General features: G+C 39.2%; 1 protein-coding gene across 10 annotated transcripts in view; it reads right to left on the bottom strand.

The window, feature by feature from the left end:
- PARD3 (par-3 family cell polarity regulator) overlaps nt 1–18,895 on the bottom strand; it is an 814,686-nt gene that overhangs the window by 558,010 nt on the left and 237,781 nt on the right. For all 10 annotated transcript variants that reach the window (XM_089668705.1, XM_089668703.1, XM_089668701.1 and 7 more), the window contains exon 3: nt 12,896–13,076. In XM_089668705.1, the coding sequence (XP_089524831.1) occupies nt 12,896–13,076 (181 nt within the window). The remainder of the gene's footprint in view (nt 1–12,895; nt 13,077–18,895) is intronic.

The following is an 18,895-nucleotide window of genomic DNA, read 5'->3' on the forward strand; positions in this document are numbered from 1 at the left end:
AACAACATTCTGTCTACTACATGCTTCATTTTACAAAGGACGGTAAAGCGTTATGGCAGAATCTGGCATGGTCATCACCCGTCTGAGTTGCACTTGGCAGTCATGGGTGTGTTGTACTGCCCACCAGCTTGCAAAACTGGGTTGTATTCAAGCATATTATTGTGAATCATTTCTAGCATGACTGATTATCTATATCATTCTAAATCCGTATAATAAAATAAACTCTGAAATAAAACAATTTGGGTTAAACATAGCAGCAGTGAGTGCAAAAGAATTGTATGTTTAAAAAAAATGCACTGCACTTTGAAACAAAATAGGAATAAATATATGTATTATTCAAATAAATGACAATGCTTTATCTAGTACACTAGCAATAATGGGTTTGTTTTTTTGTTTTTGCTATAATTTCTATAACGAGATGTTGAAAATATTATAACTCATATTGAAGCTGACTGCAAGGCAACAATTGTTTTACTAGGATGTTTACTGCCTGAATGTGATTCCATTATGTTTCCTGCTGGACATCATAGCAACATCACAGCATATCTTCCGAGAATTAATTCCTCTTGTTACATTCTGTGTATTGCTGCTGTTGTACATCAGAGTTCATATGGCCCAGCTAAAAAGCTTTGCAACACTTTACTAAATATAACTATAGTATGTTGTAGCACAAAACACTGTACACTTGTAATGTGTACTTGCATTCTGTTTATTTTATGTTTGTTACATGTAAAGTTTCAGCAATTATATATATAACAAACATCTATAGTTTGGATAAAAACGTACCAAGCAGTTGGGCTGTTTTCCCACTGTGTCCTTAGGGAGACATTGGTATATGACCCCCTTTGATCCATAGTTTGTAGACAATGCAAAAAACACTGCTGTGAAATGCACTCTTCCTCCCCCCCAAGCTAAATCTGGACTCTAGGTGCTTGCACTTGAGCATGCCCCCAACTACTTGCACAAAATCATCCAAAAACTAATGGGCTACACTCCAGATATGTCACTGCAAAGATATCATATTGTATTGTAGATGCCGCTTTGCCCTAACACGTATCACCCAAAAACAGGCTTAATCGTACAGACTCCTTTTATTGATAGTTTGGGAGCCCCTCTTGCTGAACTGCTTATAATGTAGGAAAGTTATTCCCATGCACATCCACAGGAGGCTTCTTATGTACCAAAGTGTCACTGGTGAGGCTGATCAGACTTTTAGGCATGATCTTACAATGGAACTTTAATCAGAAAATTAAGTCCTGCTAGATCACTTCAGGCTGGCCTCTTATTATTATTTTAGTAAACATAAACTGCTAAATACCTTTCCTCATCAGCAGTTACAGCAGTCTTGTAGCTTCTATCAGTGTCCAGCTGAGCACTGGTTAAAGCTTGTAGGAGGAGTTTTTATTCTCCTCTGGCTGTCCTATGAGGCTGCATAACCCCTGACCCTCTGTCTGGACAGTGCTGAATGGCCCTTTGCTCACCACACGCATCCTTCCAAAGAAAAAAAAAAACCTTCTAGCAATACACACTAAACTGAACATGTGCAGAGTGACTCCTGGAGCTCTGAACTATCAACAGATGGATTAGGGACAGTAGATCAGGAGGATCAGAGAAGCCAGGATCAAACAGCCTATTATTTTTTTTTTTATACACAATGCGGAAGATTAACCCTCTAGGTTCCAGAGTTAGCATAAAAAGCATGCTTTACTGTACATACAGACTGATTTTACTGCTGTGGGTTTAGTAACATTTTAATGCTGCTTTAGACTCTCTTCTTCAGCAAAATGACAGTCTCCAGCAAGAAAAAAGAGGGACAATGCTGGAGGTGATTTACAGCACACACTAATGTTGGTAGCCTAATTATTAATGCAGAATGTATGTTTCTTGCTAAAGAACATTATTTTTTATCAAGCTGTTATGGGTAAAGTTCCACTTTAGCAATCAATCTATTATACCAACACTTTTTCCGTAAAAGAGGTAGGAGGTGAGCAGCACTGGCAAATTTCAATAAATGTCTTCCCTGACAAAGGCTGTCTGAGAGGGGTTAGGGGCTTGCCATAGATGTGATCTCATGTCAATGGGTATCCAAAGACATCTCTACCTCTAAACTGATGGCACATCCAATACATTGAACCCCCACTTATGTCTGGTGCTGCTCAGATTCTGGCTCCAGGGGATTACAAAGAAATCAGATTACGATAGTCCAAGTGATCTTTTTTGAATAAACAGGATTGTAGTGTTTGCTAGACAACAGAAGCAGTTCATGAACTTGAAATACTCATTAATAGGATTCCTTCCTGCAAGTGTACAATCATCCGTATACCTGGTTATCCCTTGTTAAAAGATAAGTTCACCTTTTCAACAAAAATAACAAATGCGCATATTTTTGCAGGTAAAATGTATTATTTTTGGCTGAAGGAGCCTGTAAAACATTGCACCAGCAATCAGTAGACTGCTGGTGACGTGCAGGTCTCCTGCAGACCTGTCAGTATATCTGCTTCAATGAACCACCACGTCGCTCCACAGCACTGCGGTAGTTCATTGAGAACTACAAACTGACAGCCGCTAAGGCTGTCGGGCCTTGTAGTTCATTCACAGAACACTGTGAATGAATGACACGGCCGTGTAGGCGGAGCCCTGCACAGCCACGCTCTATTCAAAAAGTGACAGCTAGTACAGGGAACTTCTCATACTGCTGTCACAGGGAGGGAGGGCAGCAGCATCAGGAACATGTTACATGTTCCACCCTAAAAATGGGTGACACATGTAACATGTTCCCAAAGGTGAACTTATCCTTTAAGGTCTCAAACATTTAGGTCTCGCCCTGCTAGTAGAACACGCATCCATTTAGATGCATTTATATTCCTTGTGTTCACATGCATTTAGACATAGTTATGTGTGTTTGCACATGTACATGTGGTAAAAATGCAGAATCTGTGCGGCCACAGATACACCCCTCTTTTTTTTTTCTATGCTGCTAAAAAGCAGCTCTACATAACGGCCCAACTGCCCTTGTCTGAATGGCCTACTTCATTTTAATTATGCTGCAGAACTAGACCCTCCATGCATCTGTATGCAGCGTTTTTTATGTCCCGAGTGGATGAGGCCTTAGGGCCTATTCACACTAGTACACATTTTCATGGGTTGATTGTCAAACCTTTTTTATAAGTCATGCTGAGTGTGCTCATACATGATCAGTAAGCCCTTTTCCTGGCTTTTTTTTTTCCAGCACATGGACAAGCATTGCTGTAAGCCGAGGGACAGGCGTGTTTGTGTATGCACGTTGGAGTGACATTGAAGATGATAGGAAATCCAACACACACAGTGTATCCTGCCTCAAAGATCTGACCTTTTCAAAAAGGATCAATCCTATCAGTGAGAGTGCCCCAAAACGTAACTGTGACAAGATCCAAAACATGACTGCACATTTGTCATTGTCATAATAACAACAAATTGCATCTAATCTACAGTTGCTATCAATGAAGATCTGTCTGTCACATAGCGGTAGACTTGGCTAAGTGAGTTAAGGAGTAGTCCACTTCAGCTACAGGTGAGTAATTTTCATTTTTTTGCTGAACACAGATCAATAATCTTCTCCCCTGCTCACCCAAGAAAAATGTCTTTTGCGGGTTATTCCTTTCTTTCCATGGAAAAATAAAATACTGATATACTGGATCCCAAAGAGACTTTACACCATGCTGTACTTTTCTTTTTTGAAACCTGTCTTATGTTACAATTTAGAGTATTAAACTATAACTTAAAATCTGGAAAATCTCTGTGGTTTATATTATGGATCTTTCTTCACCTTCCCCTTTTTACTTGGAGATGCAAGTGTGGCAAGCATTTGCCAAGTTAATATCCAGCTGGACTGGTTATTGCTAAACCACCAAAAGAATTCTGATGCCAGCTAAAGTGACAAAACCCCTTCTGGAGATCTCAGCCTTTAACAAGATTTTTTATCAATTGCTCATAGCTGACACCAGTGATCACCGCTCCGAGCCAAGATCCACTGTGCCAAACCTCTACATAATGCTTTGCAGATACTTGGAGAAGAAGTCGCATGAAAATAGGAGTGTCTGAAAGATTGTTTTAATCGTTGATCACAAAAAAATCCTGAAGTCTTTAAAAATAAATTATGCACAAAAAGTTTATCATTCTGGATTTACACTTTTCTATAAAATATCTATAACTGCTTATTTCTGTCTCCAGCTTCCAAAGCCAAGAACAGAAAATCCTATGGTAGAACAACATTTAGTACTTCGTATTTATACTATGTTGCCTCTTATGACTATTTGTTCAAAACAAGTTTTATTGAAACTGACCATATTTAAGAAAAAAAAAATAAATCACTGAATGTACAAAATGCAGAACTACAGCAGTGAGGCCAAACCAGTACAACATTGATTCCAACTGCTATTGGCAAGCTTCTTTGCGCTTAGATCCTTGCGTGGCTTAATTAAAGAGGAAGCGAAAGAATAATATAATTAAAATGTTTCACTCATCCTCAAAGTTATTTGCATACAACCTAACATTTAATATTGGGGGTCTGTGACACTAAAGTACTTCTGTAATCACTACAAGATTTAATTTATACAACACCTGAAGGGAAATTCTCAGGATAGAAAAAGTGAAGCTGCAGCTAGACATGTGTTTGAAGGCAAGTCTTATCACCATTAGGCCTCATTCACGTTGCATATATTCTAAAAACGCCTTTCTCCTGGCAAGAGAAAGCGCTAAAAACATACCTACAGCCGTGTTTCTTCCAACACGTTTAGGTGCGTATAGATGCATTCGGGTACATCAATCATTTTTGCATTCATTCTGACCAATGAAATTAATGAATGTTCAAGCTCTAACCTTGCCCAAAGATTAAGATGCGTTTAGGCACACCAGGTTTTGGAGTTTGTTTGTTTTTTTTTGGGGGGGGGGGGTTGGTTTTGAAACAATCCTCTGCTGAACATGCTGGTGCTGGGGGTTTTTTATGTCTCTAAACACCTGTAAATGCCTGTGTGTGGATGGACAAAGGTTAACACAGAGGGGCATTTTGAGGCTGACTTAAAATCTCATACCCCCTTAAAAGCAGAGTTTTCCACGCCTAGTGTAAATGAGGCCTCCTTTAGCAAGTTAATGATCACATAGTTATAGCAAGGCAACGTTTCGGAATCTCGCAGGACCCCTTCATCAGGCATGTGACCACGTGGTTACATGCCTGATGAAGGAGTCCTGCGAGACTCCGAAACGTTGCCTTGCTATAACTATGTGATCTTTTAATAAAACATTTGGACCCATATTGGTGATCCTCGGTGTCCTGGTGACATTCTCCTTTGTGTGTGAATGGATACACAGAGCAGTAGCTTGGGAGCGAGCCTGCTTGGGTGCCTCCATAGCAAGTGGCTTGAGAATAAACCATTGACACTAAAAAAATATATGATCCCTTCTCTTATACTGCGATGCTCACTTAGCCTCATGATAGCGTACTGCTTTTGGTTTAGGCTCCGAAGGTTCATTTCCTCTATGCATAGGCCAGTACGCCAATAATCAATTGGTGGAAGTAAGCTGTTATTACCTTCTATATTGTACATTTTTGAAACTTGAGTACTACAGGCCTATCTCTGCCGTAACTTGACATGCTTATGTTGTCCACAGTGTCGCACTCTACCATGTTGTTTCTTCCTGTATTTTGGTTTAAGCTGTGTCTATGACCTGATTGATGCTGTGTGTGCATTTCTGTATATTTTCCTGTAACATGTTGTCACTTCTAAATAAACTTTTATGGAATAAAAAAAAAAAAATATGATCCCAGTATAGCAAAATCTCCACCTCCACCCTTGAAGATGCAAACAATATTTATAGTGAATATGCTAATAATTACTATACTATAATAACCCCTTCTTCTAAATCGCAAACATATTAAAGTCCAAAATCACCAAAATATCACAAACAAATATATATCTACTTTCCCTCTCGTGTAGTGGATTGCTGCATTGAAAAAAATCCAAGAATATATAGCCTCCCAATGGCTTGCACGAACAGTGTTACCTCAAAAAAAGAAACAATACATAGTCCATTAACCTTTAATAAATCCTACTGTCAACATGTGATGTCACTCCAGTGATAATCACGCAGGTGAAAAATAAAATAAAAATAAAATAATAAATAATATAGTGAAAATCAAACGTGTATGTGAATCACTCTTCAGGGCCAAAAAAAAAAAAAAATCACACAACACGGTGTACACTTCTAAATAAAGTAAGGAGTGAATATCCTTACCAATAACTCAAAAAGATCTCGCCATAATATATATCCAAGAAATAAACAATGGAATAAGCCCTCCTGTAGAGATCCACAAGGATTACCATGACTCCAGCACACCACCTAGGTCCATCCATGCTAGTACTTTAGATATCTTCCCACAATGTACTCCAACCAAATATAAGGAACACAAATAGTGTAATACCGCCACACACTAAAACTTTTAAAACTTTAATAATAATGCTCACATTAAGAATATCTTTAAAAACGCATTGTGCATAATAAAGGGAACCTTTAAGCCATCCAGGGAAGTCCCAGCTCCTAGCAACTGCTCTCTTCCACTCTTCAAAACGGCTGCTGCTCCACTTCCGGTTCCTCGTGTGCGTCTGACGTCACTTCCCTTTGAGGCGTTTCGTCATTGGACGTAATCATAAAGGGGGCAGTCAGCAAGATGCAATAGGAAGAAGGGTCAGCCACACACCGGAAGATAGATGTATATAGTGTGTATTTATTGATCCATAGGACACACAAAACACCAGGACATGAATACAGGACCTTTTAACGCATTTCACACAATCTCCTGCTTAATCATAATCATTGGATAGGATTAAGCATGAGTTGGTGTGAAACGCGTTAACAGGTCCTGTATTCATGTCCTGGTGTTTTGTGTGTCCTATGGATCAATAAATACAAACTATAATAATCTATCCTCTGGTGTGACCCTTCTTCCTATTGCATCGGGTGTGGTGGCGAGCCAGAGCCTGCACTTGTTGTGGATTGATCTGGATTGTTTGCCTGAGTGGTATACCTTTGTTCTTTGGAGGCAGTCAGCAAGAGAGAGGGCCCAGGTGCACTGGCGTGGGACCTGAGGAGGATCAGGGCTGCTCTGTGCAAAACCACTGCACAGAACAGGTAAATATGACATGTTTGTTATTTTAAAACAAAAAACAAAATTTCCTTTAATATCACTTTAATTTTACAAATATCAGAGATTCTTGCAGGTACCACAGGATGCCTACTTTTTAGGTTGTACATTTATTCTGAGTCAGTAATTAAGCAGTAACTTGGGATAACAATGCTAATCAGAGTATTGAGAAATCTTTTTCTTTTAATTAAAAAAGAAACAAATATATCTGAAAAATTGCATCCTAATTTTGACAAAATCTATTCAGGCACCAATTGTGTTACTGTTCACAATTTACTGTTTTGTGCCTTATTTTATCCTTCATAACAGACGTATGTTTTGCAGAAGGCAGAACAATCATCTATATATTCTCAACATAACAATTCAGAAAAGGACATGGCTGAAAAACGCCCCATTTTGTTGGCACTGTTTGAACGATAAATCCTGGCACTGCCCATAATCCTGCTATATGTGATAAGAATGGCAGCAATTTTCTATCTACATTATGCTCTGTGAAGCCAGGGACATTTCTATTCACTTTGTGCTGTCTCAAAAGATTGTGTTTCATCACATCTCTGCTTTGTAAATGTATGCAATGTGTTTCTAAACAGATTTTATCCCTAGAGACTCAGCTGGAATAAATAAAGAGAAATATGAAAAGGAAGACATTGAAGATAGTCTCGTTTTACAAGGTTTGGCTGTGAAAAAAGGTCTAAAACCGGTATGTATTTATTTTATATTTTAGGACAGTCCCAGATTCATTACCAGTGCTCAATTCAGCAGACTGGGCTTCCATCTCTGCCTGACAACCCATTTGATCTGCCAAATTGCTCATTAGGTTTGGCAATTTTCACCTGGGCCTCATGTTTGCATTTCAGATGGGAAAAAATATCAGTTTATTTTAACAGTCCTCAAGCTGCAAACTTCCTACCTAGACCCAAGACTAGAAAACCCACACATTAACAGTTATTGGAGAAACATTCCAGCACCTTTACACAACCTGCATGGTGTAGCAGTAACACTTAATACATAAAGCAAACTAAAGACCAACACAATAGACCTCGTTTTGGCAAACCTGGTGACCCCAAAAAGCCCACTTGTTTACTGCATTTAACCCTTCACTGACCAGGGGCACGTTGCAAGACAACGGCTAGGTTGGTATGGCGGCTAATTATGTGATCACTCCATGGATCCTCTTTTCTCTCTTTGAACAGTTAAATTATATCTGCACTCAAGAACAAAAACTTTGTATGTTGCAGCTTACCACTCCTTAAAGTGATATTATAGGAAATTAAAAAAAAGTCATACTTACCTGCTGTGTACAGTGGTTTTGTGCAGAGCAGTCACAATCCTCCTCTTCTCACGTCCCCAACCGGCGCTCCTGGCCCCTCCCTCCTGCCAAGTGCCCCAAGTAAGCAGCTTGCTTTGGGGCACCCAAGCAGGCTCACTCCCAAGCTGCTGCTCTGCATGTCCTTTCACACACAAGCGCAGCTCAGCCCTGCCTCCTATCTCTTCATTAGCTTACTAGCTTTGATTGACAGCAGCGGGTGCCAATAGAATGCATGAAAGTAAAAAACCTTGAGCCTTTGCAACCACTTTCAAATAATTGGCTGCATGAATTCATTTCAGTGTTATTTTTTCTCTTTCCCTAAGGTGACAACATTTACTCACTCTAATGTAACTGTAGAGGAGCAATGTTGTCACCCTAGGTGCTCATTGATTAGATCATAGAACACCTCCCACTCTTATCTCACCTCTACAAAAAAAGTGTGGGTTATTAAGTAGTCCACAGAGGTAAACTGGAGAGGCTGATATTGTTATATGCAGCTCAGTGCACATTCAAGAGAAGTCTGCAAAAAGTAAGGTAAGAAGCTTTTAATGCAGAAGAGACATGGAATTTTTTTCCACAAAAAGAAAAAAAAAATGCCCACAAATCTGGTTCCATTATCAGCATGGATTTGGAAGCTTTCCAGTCTGCTAATGTATACAAACAGCAGGTAGTAGCAACAGTACATAAGTGCCCCTGTTGTGATCTTTGAGGATGAATTCCTCCAGAACAGCTACATTCCTCCTGCAGCTACAGAGATCAGTGTTCAAAGAGGTTGCTCTTTATAAAAAAAACACAAACACAAAAACAAGTGATTAGGCCCAATACAAAAAAAAAGTGCATAAAAACTACCCATGAAGTATAGTCATCTTTGCTGGTTTTTATCACCATCACCAATATTTATTAAAAAACAAGTCGACTTTTTTTTTGTTGCATTTTTTTTATTGAGAATTTTTCATCATTTCTCACAAAGCAGCAGTACAAAATAAAATAAAAAAAACAAATCGACCAAATGGCAATACAAAGTTGTCCAGAGTGTTTTCAGTTCAACAAGGGTCATGAGGGGGCCATGGCCAATTACTTGCTGTTGTGTTTTAATACCATATTTGGTCCAAGTAAATGGGTCAGTGTATGAATTTACGTATTATGCATTTGTCCATTTATAATTACCATCAAAATCCTAATCACAGAAAATTGTGTAAAATACTTATCCTCCTGTTCCAGTGATCCTCACTGTGTCGCCCTATTCAGCACAGGAAAGCATTTTGCCTAAAAACATCCCCACTAGCGCAGCGGAGTCATGTTCTACAGGATGGCTGGAAAAAAGATCACCTATAAGAATACGTGGGACTGCCACACATGTACCAATAAGAAAAGGATCGGGTGGGGACATTTTCGGTTGAAAGGCTGCGTGACAACAGGCACTGCTGCTCAGTTAAGAATCCTGGAACTGAAAAAAAGGCAGGTTTTTCACACGGCACTCTACATTCCAAGGATGGAGGGATTTGCTAAAAGTGAACAGTACAGCTGTCTAACCACCTCTGCTTTATCACAGGCATTTTTATGGCAAACAGTGGTTAGCGAACACTCTTTTTCAGTGAATCAAATAACTAAAAATACCATAGGGAAAGTTTAGAGTTTAAGCCATACTACATTTATCAATGACTAACTTGATACAAGAGTACTGCTTTACAATACTATGAGAGATAAACATAAAAAATATCCCTGTGTGATATTTTTAAAATTCAACCCAGTTACAGCCACTGCTCAGAAGTCCCAGGGTTTGGTCTGGATCTAGTCCCTGATTCCATTGTGAGACCAGCTGGATGCACAGATGTAGGTTTTGTCAATACCCAAATAATGCTAAGCAATGGAGATCAGTGTTGGCCACGCTGCAACCCTATCCACTCACATTGTATAAGTCCTGCACACAACTAGAATCACATTAGCCTCAGCACAATCACATCAATCTCTATAGAAGACATAATTAACAGAAGAATTATCTCTATTTACGCAAGAAAGATGGATTCTAAAGCCTGTTCTTTCAAACTAAATTATGCAGGTTGCGTAAATGCCTTTATTATAATGTCTTTAAAATACTCTTGCTTTTGTGCCATGCTAAATTAACGGACGATCTTCAAATGGAGTTTATAAAAAAAAAAAAAAACTCAGACCTTTAAAGCAGGGTTGTGTTCAGTATGATTGCCAACAGCTATACGATTCTCATCTGAATTTCTAAAAAATCCAAAAGTATATAACATTTCCAGCCACTGTGGTTTGACTTGCGTGATCAGAGAAAATAGATACGTGCTCGGGTGCTTTACTGTCTGGTTAATCAGCACTCAAATCTGGAACTAGAAAATTTATTTAACTAAGTCTGAAATCCCATCATTCTGATGATTAACCACTTACCCTCCTGAGAATTTACCCCCCTACCTGGCCAGGCCATTTTTTGTGTTACGGCGCTGCGTCACTTTAACTATTTAAATAAAAACAACAAATTTCATCATAAATTTAAGCCAAAATGTATTCTGTGACATGTCTTTGCTAAAAAAAAAAAAAAAAAATCCCAATATGTGTAAATGAATTGGTTTACATGAAAGTTATAGCGTTTACAAATGGTGGTATGGAGACTGGGATTTGTTATCTTTCTACTAGTAATGGCAGTGATTGGCAACTTTTAGCGGGACTGCGACAGACATTCTGACACTGGGGGAACTGACTTGGTGTCACTGACATCCCCAGTGACACCAATACAGTGGTCAGGTCTAAAAAAAAAAAAAAAAAAAAAACCATTGACACTGTACTAATGGCACTGGGCAGGAAAGGGTTAATATGCGGGGCGATCAAAGGGTTAACTATGTGTAGGGAGTGTTTTATTAGGGGCAGGGGGTGTGTGCTTCACTGTAAGCACACTGCTCTGGGTGGCTGTGCACAATGGGAAAATACATCAGTATCAGGGATGCTGTTCTGTTCTTCAGACAACTGCTAATTTTAAAGAAGAAATGTGTTCGCAAAATTATTATGAGGAGCAAATCAATCACTTGCTGTCCACTCTACAGCAGATTTACTGCTACAGGGCAGACTTCTGTGCAAAATCATATATATAAATGTGATTTTGCACTTCCGCCACTGGGTAGCTCACCTGCAGCCAGAGCATGGCTTCTGCTGTGAATGGACATAGCAGAAGCCGATCAACAGGTGCGGGCCAATGGATGAGCGCCGACACCTGTAGATCGTCGAGGAGACTGACTTAACACAGTTCTGCCTCTGTAAACACAGCAGAGCTGTGTTATGCCAATGGCGATCTGCTAAATTTTAATCAGGGAATAAAATCTAGCAGATTGCCTAGTAAACATAGCACATAGTAAACACAATCCCTGGCTAGGCACACAATTAACCCTTTGATCACCCAAGATGTTTAACCCCTTCCCAGCCAGTGTCATTAATACAGTGACATTGTATATTTTTAGCACTGATCATTGTGTTAATTTTACTGCTTCCCACAAAGTGTCAGTGTCAGACTGTCCGCCACAACATCACAGTCCTGCTTTAAGTTGCTGATTACCTCCATTACTAGTATTAAATAAAATAAAAAATTCCAGTATATATACACCACCATTTGTAGATGCTATAACTTTTGCGTAAACCAATCAGTATACGCTTCCTGGAATTTTTTTTTTACCAGAAATATGTAGCTGAATATACATTTTGGCCTAAATTTATGAAGAAATTTTATTTTTTTAATTTTTTTTAATTGAATATGTTTTATAGAAGAAAGTAAAAAATATTGTTTTTTGTGTTTTTTAATGTTGGTGTTAATTCATTTCTAGCACAAAAAATAAACCCAGAGGTTATAAAATACCACTAAATGAAAGCTCTGTTTGTGAGAAAAACGACAAATTTCATTCATGCACAGCATGACCACACAGATGTCAGATAAAGTAATGCATTGCCGTATAGCAAAAAACAGACTGGTCATTGGGGGGGGGGGGGGGGGGGTTAAATCTTCATGGAGGTCAAGTGGTTAAAGTATGTCAAGTCAAAAAAAAACATTTGTGGGATTTTGAACCTCTAGCAGGTTTATACTGCTACATATGTCATTGCTGGGAACATTCACCTTTTCCATTTCACCTGGAGGTGGTTGTTGTAACTGAGATAAAAGGTGGGAATAAAAAAAAATTGTAAAAATGGTCACCAGAACAGGCTGTAAGGGGAAATCTTCCAATGAGGACATCTGTTCTAGTGACAGCTTTCTAACAGGGTATTTCCCTTAACTTGGGGAGATTGCCTCTCACATCTCCTATATTTGGGACATTTCCTACTTTGACTTTAAATATATTTTAAAGTGTGTATTTATTGTTTAGCTACCTAACACCGGATTCCATTGAGCAAACCTGAAGAACACTTACTTGTTCGCAGGACTGAAGGGGTAACCTCGATTTCACTTGTTGCCTGGTAAGGTTGGAAGGCAGACATGCTGTTCGTTCCAAGCTCGCTGCCAAATATCTCGGGGCTTTGAGTGCCAGTGGAACTGGCACTTGTGCCATCTCCCCCATGATGTGGATCTTGTTCTTCATATATCGCTACAAGCTGTTGATGGAAGAAAATACAACCTGTCATTTGTATGAAGTGGAAAGCTCAGTCCAAGTACGAAAAAAACAGACATAACACTTTGCAATAAAAACTAACAAGGAAACCACTAAATTATTATTATATAAAAACATATATACTCTCCATCTTCAAAGTGAAATAAAACACTACAGAAATATTCTACAACTATATATTGATGTATTCATTAAATAAAATGAACCTCACATACACACAGACTGGTAATGTAAAATATCATTCTGAACAAACATGTAGGGTCCCAGATTTCCAAGCACAATCCCTGGAAGCAACCCCCCTTTTCTTTAAAAGATAAGTTCACCTTTGGAACACACTACCTGTTCCAGCTGTATTTAGGGTGGAACAAGTAACAAGTTCCAGTTCCTGCCTCCTCTCCCCCAGTTTCCCTCCTCCCTGTGACAGTGGCTGGGGAATCTTCTACCCGCACTTGCTGTCACAAGTTGAAAATAGAAAGGCCATGCAGGGCCATGAATGAACTGCATCTACCGTCAGTCTCCGTAGCCGACGGCTTGTAGTACTGAATAAATTGCAAGGGCGCTGGTGAGTATCCTTGCAGCTCATAGATTCTTCCTGTCATTCAGTTACTGCTTGCCCGTACCGGATGTATGGGCAGACAGCTGTACTGAGTGTTTGAAGGATTCTGGCATCAGCAGAAAGAGGGTGCAATGCCTTACAAGATGCAGAGTAAAAAAATAACAAATGCACATTTTTTTACCTGCAAAAAAGATTAAGTTAGCCTTTAAATACCCATGAACTAGAAGGCTCCTTAGGCACTGGCTTAAAATAAAAGCTGCTCTTAGGAGTTTAGCGTTTTGCCTGTAGAAGCAACTATTGTTATCCTATGTGTCCATGCAGATTAGGTAGTCTAGAGGCGTTTATAAGCTCAGTGTTTAGCGGGAAAAAAAACAAAAAAAAAACTATTCTGTTTTTTTTTTTTAGAGTATTTTTTTGGCAGAAAAACGCTAACGGCTGCTAAACGATTCTAAAAACTAGAACAAAAAACACTCAATATTATCGTTTGTTCCTGCCAAGGGCACCGACCTTTTTTAAGCTAGTGTGCACAGAGCCTAAATGCCATGAGGTCTTGAAAATGGTTCCATGTCCATATTCTAGCATCTATTCTCATAACAGCCATGTCAATATCCAATAAATGTTAACATTTTTATTCTCAAAATCTGAAAATGTGCAGAGTATGAAGCTTAATACCCAACCGAAGTCACTGAACTATACATGCAGTTAGATAGACAACCTCCATTTCCAAAATCATAACTTCGCTTTCCTCTTAAAGCATTTGCACAGGGAACCTTAATGCTACTGAGGTCCAACGGGCATCAAGGGTAGATCTAGTGCACTCAGTAAAAGAACTCATCTGCTTCCTCAGGTCTGTAATACAAACCTGTAGACACAAATACAACACCTCCTGTGCTCAGGGACCCAGATCAGAAGAGGGCCGATGGAAAAATAGAGCTTTGAGGAAGAAGGGCCCCCCCTTCGAAACGCAACAGTTTAACCCTGAGAGTCACCCGTCTCGACAGGATTCGCACGTGTCTCCTAATCCAGTGCTTCGATTTTGGATTCTATATGCCTTTTATATTGCTACATTTGTGAGTATATTTCTTAAATCAATAAATTTACCAATTGCTTACTGAGGTAATGCACAAGGTTGGTGCGCTTTGTTTTTATTCTTCACTACAGTTTGTACTACAAACCTGTTTGAAGACACTTATGCGGAGTGGTGTGGCTGTTACTCAGCTCTGCCAGCATTGAGCATTGGATTATGAAGGTAGAAAAATATTTCCTAACAAAATATAGCCACAAATCCTAACATGCGGCAGTATAGGACTAAACAACAAGTAAATAAGGAGCAAAATTTCCAATTTGGGTTTAATAAGATAAAAAAGTTAATAAACACATAAAATAATCAAAGCTGACCATAAACATCCCAATCTTCTCTCAAACAGACAGTCAATGATACATTGTTCGGGCAATCATTGGCCTGCTTATCAGTCTCTTGGATGGCAATAAAAGAAGTGCTAAAAAATGGATTTACAATTTTGTCAAATTCATTTCTATATATAGAATTTATTTATATATATATAAATAAATTTAAAACCAGGATCCGTCATGGATGTGTGTGTACTTTTCAAGCTAAAACGTGTTAGGTCGGTAGGTATGCAGCAATATGTAAAAATGAAGGTGTTAAATGCGTTTGCACAGATTCAGCTCATAATGTAAGTTGCACTAGTAACAATGGGATTCCCAGCACTACAGGGAACATGGGGTGGCATTGGTCTATCTATATAGACCACGTTACAGAAATACACACCTCAATATATGCATTTTTATTACATACGGTAATCCCTCAGTTCATATATATACTCAGTTCATATATATACTCCTGCTTGCTATTTATTTTGTATTTACATTCTGTAACTAGGTACCTAAATGCAGTAATTGAAGACCATCACAATTAACATGTTAAGAGCCCTGGAATGTTCCCATTGATTACTCCCCGTCCAATCATCCTGAGAAGTAATAGCCTTTACAAGGATCACTGCAGTCTGCCTCACTCAAATCATTCCACTGTCACATATGCTACAATGGAAAATGAGATGAAGCAGCTGGACAGCCAAACTAGTCAAAATTACTCTAATGCGATCATTTTTTCTTGTAAGAAGAAAATTATGGAAAGACAGAGACCAGACCAGAAAAAAACAAAGTGAAATTTGTCATACACAGCAATACACTTGGGTATACAACATTCCAGGACACGACACACACACTGTCAGGAAGACTGCCCAGACTAGGAAGAAATATTGCCTCAGATGAAGACTGAAAAAAATCAAGCAGAACATGTTACCTGTACCAAGCCCTGTGTGAGGGCATTACAGTCATGGTAAATGTGTTCTCATGTATGTTCTGCCAACAGATGGCAGACTTCAGGTGTTGCACAGCTTCAAAAAGACCTCTCACAACACTAATCCAAGGACTAACATGTTTCAACCGAAACAGCAATTCCCATTTTGAAAAATGCCTAAGGCAATGATGACATACTGTATAACTGTCCAAAGAATGAAAGCATTTTCATCATCACTGTATGAAGGACAACAAGCCATATGCTGGCATACTTGCCTGATGCCAAGATCTTGAAACCTCTCTCATCAATCGTTAACAGCTTAATAATGTCAATATCACAGCAAAATGTGCTAACTGCAAAGGCCATGAACAGGCTGACTTAATGCCATCCCCAACAATTTTGTAGATAAAAGTGGCATTCTAAGAAAAACTTTTTAAAAACGTTGGATAAATAGGGGAAGTGGAGGCAAGTCTAGTCATATGCAAATAAAAGTCTCTGTCTTCTCATGGCACCTTTGGGTGTTGTAGTGATAGATTATAGGTGGAAGCCTGGAACACCAAAGATATACCAATGTGTGCCTGCTATGCATCTACAGTGATCAGTCTGTGTTGTGCGCTTTGGTCTGTCCACCAAAATGAGATATTTTAGTTACACATAGATTCAAATGAGATGGGTCATTCTCCAGATTCTGGAAAGTCTTAGATACTGGAACCAGATTCTGGAACGTCTTAGATCATTGCCAAAATTCCAGACTTTCTAGTGACTTGGCCGTTGTAGACGTTCCTGCCTAATTTTCCATGTTGCAGCTCATCCTGTTGCTATCTCTTACTCTCTCTGCCTTTAGGTGATCACTGAAAATGTATCTTTTCAGGGAGGCCTATCTCGCCTCCTCCTAATAAATTGTAAATTTTACTTCCTCCAGCTATTACCTTTTGTATCACTTGACCCTCCACGCAAGCAGGACACTCCTTTCCCTCTTGTATTGCGTTGTATTCCAACTGTACGGTCTCCCTTTTATTTTGTTGTGCAAACCGTAGGCGCTATATAAATGTAGTATACTATAAAATATGCTATAAAATTTTGTAGTGTGAGTGGGCACCCATCATAATGGGCACAGCAAAGGTACAAATTGAATGCAGAGATCTCACCAATAAATTCCCAAATATATCTAAATCTAAAGATCTAAAATAATCAGGTAGTTTAACTCTCCAGCAGCTATTAGAGAATGAAATATCAATTTTAGACAGAGTGACTGCTTGAGGACATTTTCACAGCGGGTGTAAAGTAAAACCTGAAAATGCTAAATTCACCATTTATTCCCTTCATTGTTCTATAAACTAGCAGCAAGATTCACAGAACTGCATAGGAATCAGGGTACATATGGATTCTAAGCTATAGAGGACATCAGTTAAACGTGTCCTCCACTGCTTGTGCTTTAGCTAGCTTACAAAAGGAAACCATTACTAGCATGTTGGACTCCATTCACAGCCCCCTTATGTAGCTCATGCACAATGCAGAACAGGGCTAAAGAAATACACAGACTTTGTAAAATGTAACCACATGCTTTTTTCATCTGTGCTGTTTGAGTGAAACTGCCAACGAGACATGTTTTATGGTTCACGGCCAAAATGAAAACTCTGGCATAAGAATACTGAAGAAAAGGCCCAATAAAAAGCAATGAAATCTTAGAAAAACATACTAAATGCAAATCTCATCCACAAAGGCCACAACAGGCTTAATATATGTTATAAACTGCTTTGGCAAAGACTACTTTGTCACCGTTACCTGAAGCATCGCACAATTTTACTGATTAATAGAGCAGAAATGTATAGGTTTGACATGTTTACAAAGATTCATTGTTGGTTGGTTTCAAAAAAATGTCAGCCTCTGAGAAGTAGTGTGCTAAATATGGAACAATAGGTAAGGTATGTGAGCCAATTTCTCATTGGCTGCTATGAGCAGACCGATATTCTGCACTTCCACTCACATCTCATTTTTCCCAAAGGCTCTTTGTTTCGGAATGGTTTTTCTCCCCATATAAAAGTTAATATAAATATGAAAGCAGCTTGATGCAGCTTAGGAGGAAGTCAGACTCATCTGTGAAGGAACTCAAAAGCATCTCAAACTTATCTTAAAGGGTCAGAAAACCCCCCAGAGCTTGTATCATCCTGTACTGCCTTGTTGTTAGGATGCTGTTAAGACACGCCACAATGATTCAAACCCCCTTGGCATGTGCCCACTCCCCTGTTGCAGTAACTCGGAGGTCAGTGATGTGGAGCCAGAAAAGATAGTGAACCACATACGCTCGGAGGTTTGACAGCTCACTCCTGTGATGGTGGAGGTGAGCAGTAATGGCTTGTAGCATTTTATCAAAATCCCAGCAACCAGGCCGGACAGGATGATGCCATCTTAAGAGTTCAGTCAGGCTTCATGAAGTACCTAAATGGCCTTCACCTATAGCAAAGGGCATCATTTAACTTTAGTCAAAGCTGCACAGTATGTTATCTAGAGGAACCCCTTACTTGCATAGGCAATTGTTAGGTAAAGCCAAACTAACCCTTTAAATGAAAGCTGAGTGCATCTAAAAGCACAATGTATTTGTCAATCTCTACAAGCACAAAATGGTGTACCGCGATCACAAAACTTATCTTTCTTCTCCTAGGTCAGCACAGAGCAGTTACTTGGAGTACACCTGTCATAACCATATCTGCTTGAGCGTTCAGAAGCCCAGAAAACCAGAGAGACTGTAATATGTCAGTACAGACTTTAGCATAGAAAGGCTTGCCCCCTGTGGCTCTGAGGAAGAGAGACAAGTCCTCGAAACAGCCTGTTGGAGGTCCAGAGTTCCCATTACGGACAGACACGTAGTGCAGATTGGACAGAGCTGTTCTTTCATGATGTGTCTGACTGTATTGTCGTTTTGTGA

The sequence above is a fragment of the Staurois parvus genome, unplaced genomic scaffold (assembly GCF_062004578.1).
Source record: "Staurois parvus isolate SC_StPar_1 unplaced genomic scaffold, SC_StPar_1.0 ptg000061l, whole genome shotgun sequence".
Classification (NCBI taxonomy): domain Eukaryota; kingdom Metazoa; phylum Chordata; class Amphibia; order Anura; family Ranidae; genus Staurois; species Staurois parvus.